The sequence below is a fragment of the Rhineura floridana genome, chromosome 4, assembly GCF_030035675.1.
Source record: "Rhineura floridana isolate rRhiFlo1 chromosome 4, rRhiFlo1.hap2, whole genome shotgun sequence".
Taxonomy (NCBI): domain Eukaryota; kingdom Metazoa; phylum Chordata; class Lepidosauria; order Squamata; family Rhineuridae; genus Rhineura; species Rhineura floridana.
The window spans coordinates 85,586,245-85,609,507 of NC_084483.1; the positions used below are offsets into that span (position 1 = coordinate 85,586,245).

The 23,263-nt window shown below is 42.8% G+C and overlaps 2 protein-coding genes, 1 non-coding gene and 1 pseudogene across 4 annotated transcripts in view; 2 read left to right on the forward strand and 2 right to left on the reverse strand.

Moving 5' to 3' along the window:
• Window positions 1-12,377, reverse strand: part of SESN1 (sestrin 1) — a 67,919-nt gene extending 55,542 nt beyond the window's left edge. Inside the window, exon 1 of one of the 2 annotated variants that reach the window (XM_061623562.1) lies at window positions 11,251-12,377. In XM_061623562.1, the coding sequence (XP_061479546.1) occupies window positions 11,251-11,538 (288 nt within the window). In that variant the 5' untranslated portion in view covers window positions 11,539-12,377. The remainder of the gene's footprint in view (window positions 1-11,250) is intronic. The other variant, XM_061623561.1, reaches the window with a different exon arrangement.
• Window positions 8,948-9,064, reverse strand: LOC133384638 (5S ribosomal RNA; annotated as a pseudogene).
• A 194-nt stretch (window positions 12,378-12,571) lies between the features above and the next one.
• Window positions 12,572-23,263, forward strand: part of CEP57L1 (centrosomal protein 57 like 1) — a 34,982-nt gene continuing 24,290 nt past the window's right edge. The window contains exon 1 of the mRNA XM_061623570.1: window positions 12,572-12,644. The gene's annotated coding sequence lies outside the window, so the exon portion shown is untranslated. The remainder of the gene's footprint in view (window positions 12,645-23,263) is intronic.
• On the forward strand, window positions 20,121-20,239 carry LOC133384691 (5S ribosomal RNA). The gene has a single exon (XR_009762644.1). It is a non-coding gene; the product is annotated as a 5S ribosomal RNA (ribosomal RNA).

The following is a 23,263-nucleotide window of genomic DNA, read 5'->3' on the forward strand; positions in this document are numbered from 1 at the left end:
TTCTGTTGATTGTCCTTTTTGCAAAAGATCTTTTGGCACAGGGAATTACTGCCCTCATCGACAGAGGTTTGTGGACCACTGTGATTTGTCTTGACATTGACTGGAATGAGGCAAAGAGAGGTAGGTTTGGTAAAGGGACTATTCAAGAGAGTGCTGGGAGATTAGGAATAAAAAGACTTGCCGGAATATTTGGAAGTATCAATGGAATGAAGTAACCTTCTTAAATAACGAGAGCCCAAATTACTATTGGCTCTCTAGTTTTCAACCTCTCAAAAATATAGCTAAAGAATCTGGATTAAAGAAACAAACATAAAACACTAGAACACCACTGTTCTGTTACTTTATTGTTATATGCCTTCAAGTCGATTATGACTTACGGCGACCCTATGAATCTTTAATATATATTCATAGGGTTTTCATAGTAAGAGGCATTCAGAGGTGGTTTCTTTAAGCCTACAGCACCCGGTATTCCCAGGCAGTCTCCCATCCAAGTACTAACCCTGCTTAGCTTCAGAGATCCGACGAGATCGAGTGTGTTTAGGGTAGTATGGCCATAGACGTTCTGTTACTAAGGTACTTAAATTCCTCTCCTTTCATCTTCAAAGAACAAATCACAGACTGAAAAGTTCATTCAGTGTTAAAGGTCACAAAATATTTCTGCCATTGTAGACAATCATTGTCCTATTTCCTAGGTTCTAAACCTGTCATAAATCATTACACTGCCTTTGTAAAGAACAAGCTCGAGATCATCCCAAATCTACACTTCTCTTTACAAAGGTTACTGTCCCAGCTCCTTTTCACAAGCAAATATTAAAATTCTTCATAGAATCTGTTTCCATTTTGTGTTACCCATGTATTTTAGTTGACCTCTGAAGAAAAACTCAGCTCAGACAAGATATATTAGGGAACTAAAGGACTGTGTAAGAAAATATATTTAAAAAGCTTGTTGAAAGATTGCACAACCTTTTGCAACTTTCATATTTAATATGACTGTATGAATTCTGTCTTAAAATATGAAGATCAGTTTCTCTTAGTGCTTAAGCATCAGAAAATAGCAATGTAAAAGTATGACAGTATAATATATCAGGCTATTGTGCTGCAACACCAAGTTCTGAAACAGCTTTTAATCTAAACAATGTACAGAGACATAAGCAGAATTCCCTGGAGTACAGCATTTTTCTGGGATGAAATTGGCCAACTAGAACCCTGCAATGCCTCTGAAAGACTATTGCTTTCAAAAATGTAATTAAAGCTATTACAAATATCTGTAGACTACTGAAAATAGGTCCATGCTACTGAACAACTTGCTTATCAAGAAATAGATCACAAAAATAATGTTTTCATCTTTTTACGATGCTGACTGTTCTTGCTCAGCAGGCAAAAGTTGTGCCCAGTTGAAAAGGTTCTCTTGAACAGCTACCTGGTTTGCCAGACTCCAGTAAAGGCACCTTTCTTTAATATTAAGATCTCCATCCAGCTTTCCCCAGTGGCTATGTGCACTTCTAGGCCAACCTTCAGGAACAAGGCTGAACAGGTAACAGATTCAAATGGGCATATAAAGATTGACTGAAGCAATTCCAAAGCATTTTTATAAGCTGTTCTTCAAGGGAATAGCTATTCATTAATAAGGGAAAATAAGAGAAAACATGTACGCTTCTGTTCTGAAAAACATGTTTGTGCAGTGCAGGTAACATGAGTCAGCTATTCCCTGAATAACATTTTTCTTGTGTTTTGGGGTACAGACATCCATTTGTCCTGGATTATGCTCCCTCTTCTTTTGTCATTTCACACTTGGCTTCATCTTCAATTTCTCACCTCCAGATTAGACCTCTTGGTTGCTCACCCCAAATTGTCCCAGATCGCACCTTAGCTTTCTTCCTTCAGCTACTAATAGCTGTAGGCTAGTCACGAACACCATACAAGTTGGCTTGTGAGATATTATTATATCACTACTAACTGCCTTTTGCTTCACCTGATCTGAATATACTGTACATATGGAAGTATTTTCATATTCCTTTCATTTTCATGATCTATTTTCCACAAGGCTACCTTTAGTTTTCCCATCCAGAAAAAATGAGAGCAAATCTTCCTATTAATCACTGTGTACATATTACAAGGTATCCACTATTGTGTACAGTTTCAAACCACTAGAATCTTTTGGACAACCATCACCCCAACACCAATCTGATTTTTCTGAAAGTCTGTCTTAAGTGTATTAAACATCTGTTAGTTGTACATCAGTGGCAACTTAAATTGCAGTAGCTCTTCCTATGCAAGTTTTACAACTTAAAATGCAATGGACATCACCTTCAAATATTGTTAAGAAAATCTACACCAGCTCACATCTAATGAACACAGAAAATGTGGTTAAAAATAATGAAGTCACAGTGCCCCCAAGTGAGGGGGAAGGAGAAGGAAGCAGAACTCATGCAGAAACCAAAATGTCCAGACCTTCAACACACAAATGGTGTGACTTTTCGCCTCAGCTGGTGCTAATGCATGTCTAGATCACATGTCTAGTTCTAGGCCCTGGCTGGGCCTGCCTCCATTTAAGGTAAATTAGTTTGAGTTCAATTAGTTTGTTTTGGTTTCCTACCCATAATTCTAGAAATCTTCCCCTGAATCGTCAAATCTGAATATTATTACAAGCATATGAAAATGTTTAGGTTAGCTTTTTGTTGCCATAGTAAAGCTGCACTGGGAGGGGAGGGGTCTTTACATTTCATTTTACTCATCCAGAACAGCCAACTTCCTATATCTCGACAGGAAGCTAGATCTGTTTGAAGCAAACTGTTCAGGGGATAATTTCTGGTCATGGCATCATCACTAGTTGGTGCCAAGTCTTATAAGCTTTCGGCATAAATTGAAGACCTACTTATTCACCCAGGCTTCCGGTTGAATCTGTGTCGCTGCACTTTGAAAACAGCCTTTTAGCTCTTGTCTATTTTTACTGCTTTATTGTTTGACTGACTGTATACTGATTGTGCTTTACTGTATTGTATGACACTTGGGGATTTTATAATGAAGAGTGTGTAACCAATGTTATAAATAACTTTTAAATAAAAAGGGATGTTCCCCAAGCATACAATAAACATCATCTTAATAATCACCAGATTTGAAATAAGAGGGATGATAATATGATAGCAGAAATGAAGCTGTGGCAATTTTATCATTACTGAGTTGTCCCTGGCTTCCTTTCGCCTTTGTATGATCTTCTACTCTGAGCTTGGCAGCTCAGATTCCATATTCAAGAGACAGTCTCTACAGCACTGTCAAAGGACCAGGGGGGGAAATCACATTGCATAGATCCTGTCCATGGGCCAACATGTTTATCATAATTGCATGGGGTTCCCAGTGGTCTCCCATTCAGACTATTAATCAGTTCCACACCAGCTTAGCTCTACTTATGTTTCAGCATCTGGTGTTCATAGCCTATTCAACAGGCCCATGTTTTTTTTTTTAAAAAAATTACACAGTTTGCTTCTGGCATGCGAACAGCTAGGAGCTTATAAGGAAGACTCATATTTGTTACTGTTGGGTGTATGGCTTAAAAACGTTTGCTCAATGCAATCAAAACCTAAATCTTTTTTTGGCTTGAAGTGGAAACAAGGTTTCACATCAGATGATCAGAAACACTTCACAGCTCTGAAACCAAAGACTGAAAATGAACTTTTATGTTCCACAAAATATTGTGGTTAAGACATTCCCTTCTTCCAAATGAAAGCAATAGCCAATATATATCAAGCAGAACTACAATGTTCTGGATTAACTAAAAAAGAAAATACAAAGCCAACAGACTGCTGTTATTCTAAATGCAAATAGAAATATTTTAGACTAGCTCTCCCTCACTCTGCGCCCCCCCTCCCCCGCTCCCAAGCAGGTACATACATTATTTGTGTTCATACAGATATGTTAGGACAGCGGGGAGGAGAGCCTGGCTGGGAGTCCACAGTCTGTGCGTTCAAATCCCCGCTTGTGTCTCCTGGGTGTAAAAGGCCAGCTAAAGATCACCCTCACAGTGAGTGGCTCAGGTGTTACATGCCCTGCCACCTGTGCACCCATGGGCAAGCTGCATAGGCCCAAGGAGCCCAGTTGCCCCCCAGCTGGCAATTGCAGACAAGGAAGGGGCTGGCTTGGGCAGCTGTGGCAAGCTGAGCAGGCCCTAGCCAACTGGGAAGGTCTAGCCTCAGAGGGAGGCAATGGTAAACCCCCTCTGAATACCGCTTACCATGAAAACCCTATTCAAAGGGTAGCCATAAATCGGGATCGACTTGAAGGCAGTCCATTTCCATAAATTCTATTCATAACTCTATTGAAATGAAGCAGAGCTTGGAAAAGTTACTTTTTTGAACTACAACTCCCATCAGCCGAATCCAGTGGCCATGCTGGCTGGGGCTGATGGGAGTTGTAGTTTAAAAAAGTAACTTTTCCAAGCTCTGAAATGAAGTACCCCCCCTTTTTTTTAAATGCATCTCATGTAATTTAGGCTAAGCTAGAGACAAGAACACGTGCCCAGCTAGGAAAAGTCACAGATGAAGATAACTGAACAGCAATACTGCATGCTCAAAATAAATGTGTATACCAATTAGGTCAGCATATACACTTGATGAGTTTCGTAACTATTCCCTAGCTTTGCACTTTAAAGTTAAAAACATGAAGACCTGCATCCAAGTTAGCTCTGTCATCACAATTGCTGTGGCAATATTAGCATATTTGTTGCTTTACCTGTTTGGGGATGGGAAGAATATCTAGTTGTTGTGCATGACCTAGCATTTCTCCATAATCTAGCAACTGCACAGCCCTTAAAGATAGAGGTCATACCTTTGGGCAAGTAACAGGCATCTTAAGCCGGATTGCACAGAGCTTTTTACTTTCTTCCAGGAGCAGACATCCTCCATGCAAACTTCACACTCGATGGGAGGAGGAAGAGAACAAGAATTGACAAAGTTGGTTTTTTTTAACACAGCACAGTCAACTGCTGTGTAACCATATTTCATTATCATTTGGCAGCATTTCAACCAGATAGCCAGATATAAGTAATACAAGCCCTATGATCTAAAATAGCCCAAGCTCCAGAACACAGCAATATAGACCAGCCTTGCCCAATCTGGTGCTCTCCACATGTTTTGGACTACAACTCCTATCAGCCTCAGCCAGCATTTATGCTTAGAAATCCTAGCATGCTTAGAAAGAAGTCAAAAGGAAAAACTGCAGCTACTAGTCTCCTATCTTCAGGAATTATGTTAAAAGGAAACATAATGGTTGTCACACATTATAGCACTACCTGTACATATTTGTAACAATTAATTCTTTCCTAGACCTATCAAATCCTATCGTAAGTGTCTCTTAAATGTTTGTCTTTAGCAGTTAAATGCTCACTGATCATTATAATCAGACATAAATATTATTTTACAGTGCAATCATATACATGTCTATTCAGAATTAAGCCCTATTGAGTTCCTTGGTGAGCTGAGTATAGGGTTCCAGCCTTAAAAATGTTTGGTATGCTTTTTGGCTAATAGGCCCTAGTGCTTCAGAACAGAAGGGGTGAGGAATCAAAATTATAATATAAGACAAAGTGGAACCCAATTATCACAGTTTAAACATATAACTATGTTCAAATTATGGATCTCTCCTGAGAAATGAAACTAAAAAAAGATGGATGACCATTGAGATTTAGGTCCATATTCTTGTATCAAGGCAAAGTATTTTATTGCTGTACTAAAGAATAGCCAGCTTTTCACTGTATGCAGTTGTTTGCTACCACATATTAAATATAATCTGAAAATAAAGACTCTGACAATATTGTAACACCTATTGACACTCTTTTTGTTTTGTATTGTTTTATATTAACAATTGTATTGTACAAACAAAACAAAATACCGTGGGAAGACTAGATTAAACATCAGATTTACAGAAGTCATAAATCTACAAGTTTTTTAAAAACAAATTGCCTACTGAAAAGATAATAATAGCAACCTTTATAGGATGAGGAGACGCTGTTTGCCAAGATATAACTTTAGTACTGTATTGACTTTCTTAAAATGTGTGACTCATCATTTAGTTTGTTTGTTTAAAGTTGTTTTATTCTCTGCTTCGGGTATTTTAAACTAGAGAACCAGTTTATAATTGAAATAATGAACTATAATAATATATGAACGAACATATTCCGATCCCATTGTGAAAGTTTTACAATCAGTAAATCAAAAGACTACCAACTTATTATGCAATCAAAAGAATGTTTATAGCACGGAACAAAAAAAAGAAAGGAATTTATAAGAATGAATTCAAAGTACCAGCAAATCTTTCATTTGAATGAAAACATATCTTTAGCCAGGACTAGATAGCCAAGACTTGAAACAGCATCTGAGGTACTGCAAGAAACCACTCATTATAAAAACAGACTGAAAGTGATAGTTGACTGTTCCTTTATATTCCTGAATGTTTATTTGGAGAGGCAAAGTACCACATTAAGCACAATGCTTTGAGTTGGCAGAACGCTTGGAAAATTCTGCTCTCACTTTAAATTTACAAACATCCCTCTACACAAGCCTTTCTGCTACTAAGAAACAAGTGTCCCTGGAAGTGGAATCCTATGTGTGTCTGAGTAGTAAGGAGCTTACTCCTAGAAAACCATGTACAGAATTGGAGCCTTACAAATATTCTCTCCAGTAATCTTTTAAGCACTATAGCAGCAAGGGTATTTATTCTGTAGCATTGTAGGTTTCCATCAGTCAGACTGGAGCAGGCCAAGAATAGATTGCAGATCATTGGTGGACCCAAACATCAACAATTCCACTTGCCACACTAATTGTGACAAGTGCAGTGCTGCCCAATGGGATGCCTGAGATGAGAGATGAGTCTTCCTCTCATCTCTGAAGTTGCAGAGGTGGGCAGGTATAGTCCAGGCAGTTCTGTGGTGCTCCAACATTGGGAGGAAGGAAGGCTGGAGGTTGAGGGACAGGAGTGTGGCTGATGCACCCAGAGAGCCTTGGCTATGGAGGGCCAAACTGACAACCCCGCCCTCCTCACCTTCTACTGCTCCAGTCTTCCCTACACCACTGCAGAAAATGTGGGTAGCAGGGAAGAGTAGATGTTGCTGCCTGAAGTTGGTGATGGTGCCCTTCGAGCAGCAGCACCCAAACAGACACACTCCCCACTGGTTCTCCCTCAGGAAGTGTCAAACACTGCTGCTTCAAGACAGAGGCCCAAGCTAGTACCCTTTCCTTTGCACCATCATTTCCCTATTGAAATGATTGGGGGAACTTGATAGGTGGGGAGAGGATGACTACGATTTTTGACATGGCCTGAAAGACCAGGCAAAAATTGTAGACCACTGACTAATTTCCAATGGACCACCTGCAAGGGTAGTGAATGTACTGCTTCTATACATTGCTGGACTCAAACTCCATCAGTGCTGACTACTGGTTATTTGACTGAAGAAGATAGGAGTTGTAATCTAACAGCATAGGAAGGACACCATATTGGCTACCCCTGTACCACCTAGTAATGCCTGATTGCTGGGATTCTTTCTATGAATGCTGGACTAGGTGGACCTTGGTCTTGCCCAGCAGGGCCTTTCGTATGTTCTCAAGCAATCATGCATGCTCACGTTAGCTGAACATGGAGGCCCACATCAAACTATATTTTCTTCTTGAACTTCTGTGTGCAGGAACTAAACTTTCTAATCCCACCAGTCAGGCACACCTGTCCCACATCCATACACTGGTGTAACATTGTAATAGGGAGTACACACATAAAGTTTAATGCGTGTAGCCCTGAAAAGTGCAACTTCAGTCTCAGAATCAACTCAACATCAGGTTTGTAATGTGTATGGCCTGTTCAAGTGTTGCCACCATGTGTGGATGTGCACTGGTCACGAAGGGAAAACATTCTATCCCCCTACTGGAAATAGGGGCATAATTAGGAAGGAAAAATCAGTCAAATGGTCTGAATTAGATATATGCTGAAGTGTTGAGATTCTGAGGGCCAACGTACAAGTGACATTCATAATTAAGTGCAAGTTTGTTCTTTCACTAATTGCCAGCATCTAGATTGGAACCCTAGTGCGAGAGGTAAGCAGGCTAAGCCCCCTGCACCTGCAATTTGTATTGCAAGGGAAGCTCCCAATGGTGCAAATGGGAGCTTTCACCAACCCATACAAACTGAAGGTGTTAGAGTCCAATTCTGATCAAATAAAGAGCTAAGGCCTTCTGACCTTCCACATTATGGTCCTAACCTTAATTGGCCCCCCTACGCTGACAATTTATAACTTGCACTCAAGGACAAACTATATGGTAATAATGACATTGGTAGATAAATCTTCTTGCTTCGTAAATTTAACAAATGTTGGCATGGACCAAGAAAAGAGGAGACAATGGGAGACTGAAGCAGCCAGGCCCTGGTACAGACTGCTTAGCTCACTGCAAATCCCTCATAGGTTAGTCATCAATCTGAAGAGGCTTAATTTATCTTGCTTCCATAGGATGAAGGCATCATACCTTTAATTTTTACTAAAAAGTTATGCAGAAATTCAAACAGCATAAAGGGACTTTTAAAAAAAACTTTTGCTGGTCTCCTACTTCATATCTGCGAAGCTTTTTCTCAGAGCAGAAGATAATAGTAAAACAAAAGCATCCTGTGCCTGCCTGCAGTTGCATTAGATGCTAGGCAACCCAGACATGCTTTGCGGTATTAATCAGTTGCTTCAAATTTATCAAGGATAGTAATGCTTTTATTCACCTCATATTTGTACCAGTGATAAACTGGGTCACATCTTAAACAGACAGCAAACAGCAGTCAAAAGTAATTTTCTCTAAACTGGCTATCATTTTCATAGCTAATTATTGTTGTTATATGCCTTCAAGTCGATTATGACTTATGGCGACCCTATGAGGATTTTCATGGTAAGAGGTATTCAGAGGTGGTTTACCATTGCCTTCCTCTAAGCCTATGCCACCCAGTATTCCTAGGTGGTCTCCCATCCAAGTACTAACGGCCTGACCCTGCTTAGCTTCCGAGATAAGATGAGATCGGGAGTGTTCAGGGTAGTATGGCCATAGACTTTATAGCTAATAAAGACCTAAAAAAATGGCAACAGCATTTATTATAATCAGATGTCAGACAGAGATGTACAGTTAATAATTTCATAATCCAATCTCCCAAAATGACCTCCATATCAACTGACAAAAACGAAGCACAGGACTTATATTGAAACACACACCTTTAGAGCATATTGAATTAATATTAAACTCCATGTTTGGCAAGTTCATTGTTAGTCTGAAGCATTATTTCTCACTAGTACTCAATCTGCTCTTTACAGCAGGGGTGGAGAACTGGATCTGGCCCAGATTGTCATCTCTCCTACCCTTTGCAGGCCAATTTTGACAGATGGGTGGATCAGTTCCAAAATATAGGAACAGCTATAAAAATTATTAAAACTAAAACTTGTGATACCTAAGGAGGGTGTGTTGAAGTTCAGGGAGGACAGCTCAAAGAAGGAGTCATTATGTGTGTGTGCTGAACATAAAAACATAGGCCTACAACTCTATGAGAGTCATTCTTTGCAAGCCACCCACTTCATTGGGATCCTAAAATTGAAGCAGGACTGCACTGAAACCAAAGCAAAAAATAAGAGATAGTTCACTTTGGGCCCTTTTCCTAGGCACTGCTGGGGAAAAGGCTGGGAGAATCATGGTCTATTATACTGCAATTCTGCAAAAGTCATTCAACTTGGTAACACTGCAAAGTTGCAGGGCTGCTGGGGGGGGGAAAGCAACCATTTGCCCCAGTCCCCCACATAGGAAGGAGCCTTCTGACTCAGTTCCTGTGTGTACCATAGGCCCCTGCCCTGACCATGCCACATTGCTCAGCTGAATTCTTAGTATAGTGTTTAAAGTTTTCATAAAAAGCAAATTGTACGTTGGAGTGTAAGATGACACCGAATCACAATGTGTAATTGTGACATAATGGGACCCCTCCCCAGCCATATGAAGTAAATATTTTACATACTTGTATATGAAGCAGAATACATGCTAACTTGAGGCTTAAACTGGCTATAAAATGTATCCTTGGGAGGCTGGAAGGGAGAGGCCTGCTTATGAGCTAGGCCTGCAGCCCAACTGTAAGGGAGTCTAAACCAATCACGGTAAGGCAAAATCTTTCTTTATGCCTGGGCAGCAACAGAGATAAGGTTGCTCAGGCAAGCTAATAACTGGCCCAGGCCAAGTAACCCCGATATAGAGCATGTTGCAAGGAGAGAACAAACAGGGGAGGTTTTAAGGAAGCATTCTGTGGCAGAGTAGGCAGCCTGTTCTTGTCACAGAAAGAACTCCAGGACCACCAGGGAAGAAGTTCAAATACTGAATGAATTAGTGAACGCCACATAAGATTTCCAAGCAAGGTGCCACTGAACAGTAATTTTCTGTGGCAGTAGCCATAGAGAAAGGCACAAATCATGTGAGGCCAGGACTTAAGAGAGGAATCCTTCCTGAGTGAGCAGTGGAGAAGGCCAGCAGCAGGCCAGAACTGGGAAATCTGTGAAACTGAGCTCCAAGAAGCAGAATAAAGCTCTGTCAGAAGGGGTTTGAAATTTGCAGGAAGTACTCAGGAGCAGCACAACCTGATCCCTATTCCCATATCACCATGTAAGAAAAAATGAACCACATCTTCCATTCTGCTTGATTCCAGAGTAAGGAGGAGCTGTAGGCAAGAATTCTCACATGTAATCCATGCATGAAATAGTTTTTATATGTGCCCCCCAGCTTTGTACACACATGCATGGGTCCTTGTAGGGGGCAGCGGCAGGGCTCCCAACATGATATCTGCACCTGGTTGACCGTGTGTGTGTGTCAAAGCACCTCTCACCCAGGGCACTATTTATACTAGAGCAGACGCTGCCTGCATCCTCAAGCCACAGTCAGAGGGAACAGCTGAAGGCCATATGATCAAATCCTGTTTAAGCTCCCTCCCTACTCAAACCATGGTGACTTTGGACCCACAGCCTACCTCACAGGGCTGTTGCAATGGAGAAAGGTGAAAAATCACATGTGGCTTGAGCTCTTTGAATCACCATCTCGACAAGTAAACACAAAACCTTCATCTCAAGGATGCTCATACAAAAGTGAAGCCTACAGAACTCAGCAAAACTTATTCCAAGTACTGTAGAAAGAGTTGGGAACTTCGAGAGAGATCATTCGCGACGCTGGAGTGCCACGTTCGCCAAAGAGAGAATACAAACCAGGCGTTTACCTGAACGCTCATCAGAATGGCCTCGCTCTTCTCTCTCACGTCTTTGAAGGGGCACCTCTTGGACAGCATAAGCAGGCGAGCGAGCATTTCGTTTAGCCAGTCCCGAGCCCTATCAGCGGGCGGCAAGAGCCCTTTCGCCGCCGGAGGAGATGCGTTTTCTTTGACCAGAGACATCGCCTCGCTTTTCTTCAGGACTGCTTGTCTTATGTTTTCCATGGCGCCGTCTCTTGCGCTGGCATCCCTGCTGCACAGCCCATCCCACCTCACTTCTCCCTCTCGGTCGGCCATTATCAGAAAGAGATCCCGATGGCCCCGATGCTCCGCACTTTTTCGAGACTTCAGTTGTCTGGGGCGGCCGCCGTCTTCATTGTGATCCTCAGAGGAGTTAAAGAAACCTCTCCAGGAAAGGCTGGCCGAGGGTCTGTTTGGTGCTTTCCCCTTCACTTCTCACCTGCCGTTCCTCATTACTATGATTGTACCCCAAGAAGCACCAGCGTCTCTTTCCCTCTCGGAATGCAAGAGGAGTTAGAGAGCTGCTTCCGTCAGGCTGCGACTAGCTCGACTTCCATACCGTAGCGGCCGCCTAGAGCTTGCACAGGGCAAAACTAGGAAAGTTGCGCTCCTCTCTTTGCAACTGCTCGGGGAGGACAGAGGAAAGAGTGGGGGGTTTCCACGATTTCTCACGGCGGGTGGTAGACAGCGATTTCTTCGGGTCCCAGCGAGCTGCTTAGGCCCCCTCAAGGGGAAACAAACCTGAGCAAAGTCCTCGTCCGCGCTTGCCTACTCCCAACCCAACAAGATTCGGCTCTCTTCTTGTCTCCCACCCACCTACCTCTCACCCTTCGGCAACAGAACTAGGAAACGACCCATTAGAAGAACAGTCGGTATAACGGAGAAGGGAAGGGAGGGAGAAAGGCTAACAGGAACCCGCCTCGAGGGTTTACTGGAGAGAACGCCGAAAAACCGGCGCGGGTCTGCTTACCCTAAGGATCCCCACCCATCCCAATTTTGAGGTGGCCAGCCTCTTCCTCTGTTTCCCCTTACTTAGTTCCTAACTGCCACCCCTCACCCAGAAGGCGGCTGCCAACCCCTAACCCCGCCTCTTCTCTTAAAGCTGCATATGCCGCTTGCTGTAAGGCAACACGATAGGTATCTGCTTCAGCCAATTCCATCTGAGCTACAACCAATCAACCTAACGTTTTCTCGAGGCATCTGGGACAAATAGTTCTAATCCCGCCAAACTGTAGACTTTTTCATTTAAGCAGAACTAAAAGTCCCAGAAGGAAGCGCGTAGACAGGACGGAGCGCGTGTATCATCCGGTCACATGGGTATATAAAATAGCAGTTGTGGCTGTTCCTTACATTCCTTTCGCCTTTGACTGCAGGCGGCGAAGGTAGGGTAGTGGTTTTGTGGGTTCTTTTGCTGCAAAGGTGGCGCTTTTTAATATATATTGTTCTGTGCCTGTTTTCGGCAACACTAGGTTGCTAATCGTTTTGACAGGTCCTGCTACTTTAATGGCAAACTGGCATATAGCAACTTAGTAACCAGACATTTCCAGAAAGCTGTTATTGGCTATGCATGCTGCTGATCATTGTGTAATATTGTTGGATCCATTTTATTGTATTTATGCTGTATATGATTTTGTTCTTTGTACACTAGTTTGCCATTTTTTGTTAATATGAAGTGGTTTTTAAGCACTAAATAAATTATTGTTCTTGTTTTTAACTGGTTAATATGTCACTTTCGATCACCTTGATGAGAAAAGCAACCAACAAATATAATAATAATAACAACAATAATAATATTTAGCTTCTTATTCTTTTATCTTTATGTTAAGAAATACAAAACCTTCATGTGGTGGACTGGTTCAGTTCCATGTAGTTATGGATCACCTTTAATTTTTTTATACAGGATCATATTGGATGAATTAAATACAGTAGCTAATTAGCCACCTGTTCTCCAGTGAGGAAAGCAATTTTTAAACATCACACTAAATAACTTGTTTAAAAAACTTAGTTTTATATAATTTTATTTATTTATATATATAATCTTTTATTATTTTACACAGGACTTGTTTAATGCGGATACTGCTACATCTTCATATACACCTTAATGTACACCATCAAGAGTCTTTCTAATTATGCAGATAAAATACTCTATGGTACAACATTTCATTGCAGAACAGCTCTTGACATGAAGAGTTTACATTTACGATACTGACACTCTAATCCTGTGTGTGTTTACTCTGAAGTAAATCCCACTGTGCTTGATGGGGCTTACTTCCAAGTACACACACCCTTTTGTGAGACTAAGTATCATAGAACACAGTAGGATTCACTTCTGAGTACACAGGTTTGTGCTATTAGACTAGGGAGCTGTACTGTTAATCAAGTCTTGGGAAAATCAAAATGAACAACCAAGAATTGCCAATCACCTAATACATCTTAATGTTTTTCTGTTTTTTAAGTGTGCTTATCACAAATGTAAATGATTCTACTGTGGCATTACTGAATAATTTTAAAAGACTATTAATGAAATTCTTGTTCCTTGTTAAACTTCCTTTCCCTCCCTAGTGTTAGCAAGACTCCTCTGTAGACATGTGTTTCACATTCACACATTCTCATCATACATTGGCGATCACTCGTGACCGAGTAAGATTGTCTTCCAAGATAGGGTCTTTAACAGTGGGTCCATAAGTGACTCCTAGATCCACATAGCCTTCCACAATGAGGATATAAGTTTCCAGATGGAAGACAGTTGCGATGAAGATTTGCTTGACGTGCCTTCTGCTTAGCTCATTTGTCCCTTTCGCCCTGTACTCTTGCTTCTTCAAAGTCCATAGCACCTTTGATGATAGCCGACCTCCAATTGGGATGCTCATGGACCAAAACTTCCCAGTTCTCGATGCTCATGTTACATTTTTTAGATTACCTTTAAGAACATCTTTAAACCTCTTTTACTGTCTATATTCCGTTTTCCATCCTTAAGTTGGGAGTAAAGTAGCTGCTTTGGAAGATGGTAATCAGCCATTCAAACAACATGGCTGGTCCAGTGAAGTTGATGTTGATGCTAACATTAGTCTGTCTATCTTCCCAAGTAATTTGCAGAATTTTCCAGAGGCAGAGTTGGTGGAATCTTTCAAGAAGTTGAGAGTGGTATTTATAAATGGTCCATTTTTCACAGGCGTACAGTAAGGTCGGTAGTACTCTGTAAATAAGCATTTTGGTCTCCCTGTGAATATTCCAATCCTTGAACACTCTACGCTTCATTCAGGAGAATGCAGCACTCGCAGAGTTCAGACGATGTTGAATTTCAGCGTTGATGTCAGCTTTTACAGAGAGATGGCTGCCAAGATAAGAAAAGTGATCCACTTTCTCCAGCGTCGCATCATTAAGCTGGATTGATGGTGCTACAGAGGGACTAGTTCATACCTGTTGATGAAGCACTTTGGTTTTTTAAATACTGAGAACCCAAGCTTTCCATATGCTTCTGAAAAGACATTTAGGATAGTTTGAAGATCTTTCTCTGAATGTGCAGAGACTACATTATCATCAGCATATTGAAGTTCTATGACAGAGGTTGTAATTACCTTACTTTTTGCTTTCAGCCTACTGAGATTAAAAAAGCTTTCCATCTGTTCAATATATGATTTCTACACCAGAAGGAAGTTTTCCCTCAATAAGGTGTAGAATCATGGCAATGAAGATAACAAATAAGGTTGTATCATTGACAAGAAAAGGAAAGCCTTCCAGATATGGCAGAACGATATTGATTGCGCTGCTAAAAATAAAATCTATGCCAGTGCAAAGGCTGAAGTCCAACAAAGAACTAGAGAACTTATTATTTATTTAATTTGTATACCGCCCTACCTCCCACCAGGAGCCCAGGGTGGCAAACAAGGCACTAAAAACACTTTAAAACATCATAAAAACAAATCCTAGAATACATTAAGACAAAACAACATTAAAAACATTTTAAAAACTTCTTTTAAAAGGGTTAAAAACATTATTAAAAAACATATTAAGTAATTCTGACACTGACACAGACTGGGATAGCTCTCAACTTAAAAGGCTTGTTGAAAAAGAAAAGTTTTCAAAAGGCACCGAAAAGATAGCAGAGAGGGCGCCTGCCTAATATTCAAAGGGAGGGAATTCCACAGGGTAGATGCTGCCACACTAAAGGACCATTTCCTATATTGTACAGAACAAACCTCCTGATAAGATGGTATCTGCAGGAGGCCCTCACCTGCAGAGCGCAGTGATCGACTGGGTATGTAAGGGATAAGACGGTCTTTCAGGTATCCTGGTCCTGAGCTGTATAGGGCTTTGCACACCAAAACTAGAACCTTTTACTTGGCCCGGTAGCAAATAGGCAGCCAGTGCAATTCTTTCAGTAGCGGGGTGACATGTTGGCGATACTCTGCTCCAGTGAGCAGTCTCGCCGCCGCATTTTGCACCAGCTGCAGCTTCCAGACCAACCGCAAGGACAGCCCCACATAGAGTGCATTACAGTAATCCAGCCTAGAGGTTACCAGTGTGTGGACAAGAGTAGTCAGGCTATCCCTGTCCAGAAATGGCTGCAGCTGTCACACCAGACAAAGCTGGTAAAAGGCACTCCTAGCCACTGAGGTCACCTGGGCCTCTAGCGACAAAGATGGATCCAGGAGCACCCCCAGACTACGGACCTGCTCTTTCAGAGGGAGTACGACCCCATCCAAAGCAAACAACTGACCAATTATCCAAAGTCGGGAACCACCAACGCACAGCGCCTCCGTCTTGCTAGGATTCAGACTCAGTTTATTGGTCCTCATCCAGCCCACCACCGAGTACAGGCAGCGGTCCAGGGTTTGCACATGGCCTCTCCTGATTCAGATGTTATGGAGAAATAGAGCTGGGTATCATCAGCATACTGCTGACAACTCGCCCCAAAGCTCCTGATGACTGCCCAAGGGCTTCATATAGATGTTAAACAGCATGGGGGACAAGATGGTACCCTGCAGCACCCCACAGCACAGCTGCCAGGGGGCCGAAAGACAGTCTGAGAATGACCCTGGAGATAGGATCGGAACCACTGTAAAACAGTGCCTCCAGTACCCATCTCACCAAGTCACCCCAGAAGGATACCATGGTCAATGGTATCAAAAGCTGCTGAGAGATCAAGTAAGAATAACAGGGTCGCACTCTCCCGGTCCTTCTCCTGATAAAGGTCATCCATCAGGGCGACCAAGGCCGATTCAGTCCCATAACCAGGCCTGAACCCAGTTACTGCGCCACAACCCTCTCAATCACCTTCCCTAAAAAGGGGGTATTTGCAACCGGTCGGTAGTTGTCACAAACCAATGGGTCCAGGCTGGGCTTTTTCAGGAGTGGTCGAATCACCGCCTCTTTCAAGACAGTTGGAGCCACTTCCTCCCGCAATGATGCATTGACCACACCCTGGATCCACTCGGTGAGACCCCCTCGGCAAGCTTTAATAAGCCAAGAAGGGCAAGGGTCGAGAAGACACGTTGCTGGCCGCATCATCGCAAGCACCTTGTCTACGTCATCAGGCCGCATCAACTAAAACTGTTCCCAAGAAATTGCAGCAGACGTTGCACTGGACACCTCATTGGGGGCTACAGTATATGTAGATGGGGCATCAAGACTGCTACGGAGGCAAGCAACTTTACCCTGAAAGTGCCTTGCAAACAATTCACAGTGGACCTCCGAAGGGTCTAAGATTCCATTTCCTGGAGTTGATGTCAACAGACCCCTGACAATACGGAAAAGCTCAACTGGACAGCTACTTGAGGATGTGATAGAGGCAGAGAAGTGGGCCTTCTTTGCCGCCCTCATCGCCACACAGTAGGCACGGTTATGATGTTTTATTCGTGCCTGATCAGCCTCACAGGATGTCTTTCTCCACTTGCACTCTAGCCGTCGTCCAGCCTGTTTCATTGCCCTTAGCTCACTGGTATACCAAGGTGCAAGCCAGGCTCAACAGTGCTGGAGAGGGCGCTCGGGGGCAACCATGTCGGGAGCCCAATGTGCTTCGCTGTTTCACAGCGTGACAAGGGCTTCAACAGGGTCACCTGCTCTATCTACTGGGAACTCCCCTAGGGCATCAGGAATCCAGTGGATTCCATTTGTCTCCGGGGGTGGACCATCTTAATCTGTCCACCACTCCTGCAGGGAAGGATCAGAGCCATAAGTCTAAACTTCACCAGGAAGTGATCGGACCATGACAATGGGGTGACAACCACACCCCCTATCTCCAGACCACCCCTCCCTTCATCTGGAGCAAAAACCAAGTCGAGGGTGTGCCGTACCCTATGTGTTGGGCCAGTAACAAGTTGAAACAGCTGCATGGTCATCATGGAGGCCATGAAGTCCTGAGCCGGAACACCAGAGGCAGCCTCTGCATGGACATTGAAATCACCCAGCACTATTGTTCTGGGCTGCTCCAATGCCACAGCCGAGACGACCTCCACCAGCTCGGTCAGAGAAGCTGCCGGGCAGCAAGGTGGATGGTACACCAGCAGCAACCCTAGTTTGCTGTCTCCTCGGCCCAACACCAGGTGCAGGCCCTCACAGCCAGCTCCAAGACAGAGTGGTTTCCTGGTGACAGAGATGGAAGTTCTGTAGACCACAGCAACTTCTCCCCCTCCCCCCCATCCCTGCAGCCTGTGCTGGTGCTGCAGCAAGTATCCAGGTGGGCAAAGTTGGGTCAGATCAACCCCTCCAAGCTCACCCACCCAGGTCTCGGTAATACACACCAAATCGGCACCTTCATCCACAATCAAGTCATGGATGAGAGTGGTCTTAGTATGTACCGATCTGGCATTAACAACAACACACACAGGCCAATGGGCACAGCAGATGAGCAACAAGGAACCCATCCGTGAGAGGAGTGGCAGCAAGGAACAAGGCATAGATAGCCTTGCCCTCGTCTTCTACGGTAATTCACCACATCCCCATGGCTATATTTCCTTCTACCCATGATCACTGAAATTGGGGTGGCATCACCCATGTTCCTCCGTACTAAGACTCCTCCTAAACAGCTGATATGGACCCAACACAAGCTCACCAACAAAGCCTGCCGGAGCCAATTATCTCAGAAGGCCTCTGCGAGAATTGGGAACAGTTATACCCATTCAAACTTTTTCACACAGGGCCCATCTACTCCCCCTCCTGTCTCACACCCAGGGAGGGCCAGCCTTCTGCCAGTTACAGACTCTCACTCTGACGGCATCTGGTGACTTTCTCCTCTCATTCAGTTCACTGTACAGGCTCCCACCCTGTGCAGGAACTACACATGCACCACACGCCCTCCCCACCACCAATCTCCTCTAGACTGGTTTAACAGAAAACAAATTAAGAAATACAAAACAAGAAAAAGTAATAGAAGGGGGTAGTGTCCTCACCCTCGGGACTCCCTAAGGGGTTCCCCAAGGGCAACTGGGCTTTTATACCTCCTGGCCCAGCCAGCAGCTGTTGCAAGGGGCTGCGAGATTAACTGCAGCCTCTCTCTGGAGCAAGGGCCAGGCAGGGGGTCCCAGTCCTTGCAGCACTTACCAGGGACTTCAGCTGTCTGGACAGACAGCAGCCCAAAGGAGCTAGTAGCCAGCACCCAGATGCCAGATACTCACTGCCAGGGCAGGTCTTCTTCAGTCCCCTTGTGCTGCAGCTGTTCCTTAAGAATGCCTTGGTGGATAAAGAAAGCTCAAGAAATGCAGCATTTTGCAGATGCTCATGATATACAGAGCTTTTTTAATGCCACAAAGGCCATCTATGGACCAACAAATTATGGTACAAATCCCTTACGTTCAATGGATGGTACCAAATTTCTTAAGGATAAAGAATCTGTTACACTGCGTTGGAAAGAGCATTACCACAACCTCCTTAATCGTAACTCTGTTGTGGCTGGTGAGGTCTTCTCGCAAATTCAGCAACAACAAACTAGAGATGAGCTTGCAGCATCCTCTAATTTGGATGAAGCCAGTAAAGCCATTAATCAAATGAAGAATAACAAAGCTAGTGGACCTGATGGGATTCCTGCTGAGTCTTTAAAGAAGGTGGGCCTGAACTTACACAACAACTTCATAAGCTCATCAAAAAGATCTGGATGAGGGAGGAGATCCCTGAAGACTTTAGGAACACCATAGTTATCACTCTTTTAAAGAAGGGTGATAGAACAGATTGTGGGAACTATCGAGGCATCTCTCCTACTGCTACCGCAGGAAAATCCTTGCAAGGATCCTTGCAAATTGCCTCCTACCTATCTCAGAAGATATCCTCCCTGAATCCCAAAATGATTTCTGCACTTCCAGGGGGACAGTGGACATGATCTTCACTGCACAACAGCTTCAAGAAAAATGCCAGGAGCAAAACTGACTTTTATATATGGTGTTTATCAATCTGACTAAGGCCTTTGATACTGTGAATCAAACTGCTCTCCAGACCATCCTTCTGAAAATTGGATTACCTGATAAATTTGTGAATATCTTGCAACTCCTTCATGACAATGTGACAGCGACAATTTTGGATAACAATGGCTTTCAGAGCGATCCATTCAGAGTCGGATCAGGCATAAAACAGGGATGCATCATTGCTCACACATTCTAGAAGTCTCATGAATTAAGATCTTTAGATATTGGCAGTAGTACATCTCGGTGGATTTATCCAGTAACTTACACTCACACAAGTCTTAAACATGGAGATATTTATTGAGCATACACACACAGAATCAAAATATGTACAGTTAATACCTCAAAGGGGAATAGCTCGGTACAATACATATCTATTGACATCAATGAGGAATAGCTCAGTACCAATATGTGAGAGGGAAGTAACCAAACAATAACTAAGTTAACACATACCCACACAAAGGAGCTTATGGCCATACTACCCTGAATACACCTGATCTTGTCTGATCTCAGAAGCTAAGCAGGGTCAGGCCTGGTTAGTACTTGGATGGGAGACCACCTGGGAATACCGGGTGCCGTAGGCTTAGAGAAAGGCAATGGTAAACCTCCTCTGAATACCTCTTACCATGAAAAGCCTATGAATACATCCAAAAGATTCATAGAGTCGCCGTAAGTCGTAATCGACTTGAAGGCATATAACAACAACACACAAAGGAACAAACACCCAAGGCTTAAGAGATGGGGGTGGTTGAGTTCAGCACAACTGAAGAAGGCTCACTTGCCTGCCTTTTCTCTCTCTCTGGCTTCACTTTGTAGACTAGGCAGTCACTTTGCAGACTAGGCAGGGAGGACCAGAGTATGGCCTCTGAAACAGTCACATACACAGCCAAAGATAGGCAGAGGGAGAAGATACGGAGGCTACAATTTGAAGGAAAAAGACCTCCAGTGGCAGACTCTGAAATGGCTTCTTGGATCTCTGATTTGGCTAGCAAATGCCATTGTATAAATCTATGGTGCGGCCGCATTTGGAATACTGTGTACAGTTCTGGTCGTCTCATCTCAAAAAGGATATTATACAGTTGGAAAAGGTTCAGAAGAGGGCAACCAGAATGATCAAGGGGATGGAGCGACTCCCTTACAAGGAAAGGTTGCAGCATTTGGGGCTTTTTAGTTTAGAGAAAAGGCGGGTCAGAGGAGACATGATAGAAGTGTATAAAATTATGCATGGCATTGAGAAAGTTGATAGAGAAAAGTTCTTCTCCCTCTCTCATAATACTAGAACTCGTGGACATTCAAAGAAGCTGAATGTTGGAAGATTCAGGACAGACAAAAGGAAGTACTTCTTTACTCAGGGCATAGTCAAACTATGGAATTTGCTCCCACAAGATGCAGTAATGGCCACCAGCTTGGATGGCTTTAAAAGAAGATTAGACCAATTCATGGAGGACAGGGCTATCAATGGCTACTAGCCATGATGGCTGTGCTCTGCCACCCTAGTCAGAGGCAGCATGCTTCTGAAAACCAGTTGCCGGAAGCCTCATGAGGGGAGAGTGTTCTTGCACTCGGGTCCTGCTTGCGGGCTTCCCCCAGGCACCTGGTTGGCCACTGTGAGAACAGGATGCTGGACTAGATGGGCCACTGGCCTGATCCAGCAGGCTCTTCTTATATTCTTAAAGGTCCAGGGGAAACCAAGAAAAGAAGTGGAGCCCTGGAAAGGGCTTTTGAAGCACCTTCAGTAGACAGAGACCTCTGTTTCAGCAGCAGGTAGAGGTCCAGATATACTGAAGGAAAAGCCGGGGACTCAGACCCCTAGGTTCTGGCCGGCAAAGTGATTCAGCAGGTCACTTCAGATAGAATGATATTCAGCAGAGTGGAACTGACAGAACCCAGCATAGTGATTCAGCAGGTGATTCCATAGTGGAACTGGGCAACCAGAGCAGAAAATGGCTCTAGGAGTCCAATTTTTATACCTTTCTGGACAAAAGCCTCAAAGGAGAATTCAACACTGATTGGATCAGGGAGGTGTCCTTCCTTAATTTCCATACCTGTTATGGATTGTATGGTCAGGGTAATATTTACTTTTTAGCTAGCTGGATAAGATACAGATTTGAACAATGGACTGCTGTCTTGAGGGCCAAACTTTTACAATTACTTTTGGATTGGATTGTCTGGATCGCCAAAGGCCATGTCCTGTGTGTATGACTGGTAACATCCTCTCAGTTAACATAACAAACTTAACTCTTTTGAGCTACTTTTCCTCTCGGATCTCAAGTAGAGCCTCTTTGCAAACTGAACCCAACTAAAGCGATTTTAAAGATCATATAGGCCATGTTGGGATGCAGCGTCTCTCAGGTTTATAGGCTAGTAGCCAGCCTGCCAACATCAAATAAAATGATTAAATCTGAACAAAATTAGTACGATTTCTCTTTGGTACGTTTTTAGTTTATAAGTGGTTTTCTTAGTGTAGCGGATTGGCTGCAACAAATGTTAATAGCATATGTATTTAAAAGAAATGATTTTCTTTCATATTAAGTACATTTTATCTATAATGACTGTACTTTTCAGGAAATGCTGAGGTGATTATCTGTACATCTATTTCAAATTTATTGCAAACGGAACAAAACAAAATCTATAGGTTGGATCAATACTTGCCCCTTTGAAATGGAAGCATTGCTTCCATTTGCAGAACAGGATACACTGGAGGCTCCCTGCTAAAAGAAAGGGACAGGGCCGCAATCTTTCCTGATACTCCCATTTTCCAACCTGTTGATTTTAGCTCTTCTGCTTAGAGTCAGGCATTCCTGGTAAGCAAGCATTTGGATACTTAATTCTTGTTATGACAAACTAAATCAAATTTTATCGAATCAAATTTTATTACAGTCAACAGACCATTGAATCATCACATAAAAACAGATATTACAACCTCATTTAAAAATATATAAATGGAATATATATGAATAAGTGAAGTAAAACTTACTTTTTTTTCAAAAAACCAAACAACACACAGTTGGTTTGGAGACTGTCAGACAATCATTAATGGTCTAATATGAATAGCCAAGTTCAAGCATTTGGCCACTTGCTCTGTAATTGAGTTGTTAGTAACTTGAAGAAGTATAATCACAAGAGATTTGCTAGAATGACCAGGGAAAGACTGGATGATAGGGTATATTGTCCTTTCTGACAAACTATTTTATGACTTGTTTTGCTTCGGATTTTCCTTGAGAAGTAATGTTAGGAAGGAATATGCGCATATTTAAAATTAGATAGTGTGTCAGTAATTAAATGTATGCAGTTTGACCCTAAACAGAGTTAAGCACACCTAAAACTTGTTTCCAATGGATTTAGGCATTTTTATTTGGTTATAGGATTACAGTGTAGTCCTATATATGTCTACTCAAAAGTGAATAATTCTGAGCTCAGTAGGGCTTATTCCCAGGTAAATGGGTATCATTGGATACAGCCCTAATGTTGCAAGCCTTAGGAACAGACCCATTGGAACACACTTGGAACAGACCTACTGAATCAATGGACACTTAAGTACACTAATTTCTAATGAGCCTGCTCTTAAGCATGTCTTGGTTGGATATAACACTTAATCCTTTTTGGGA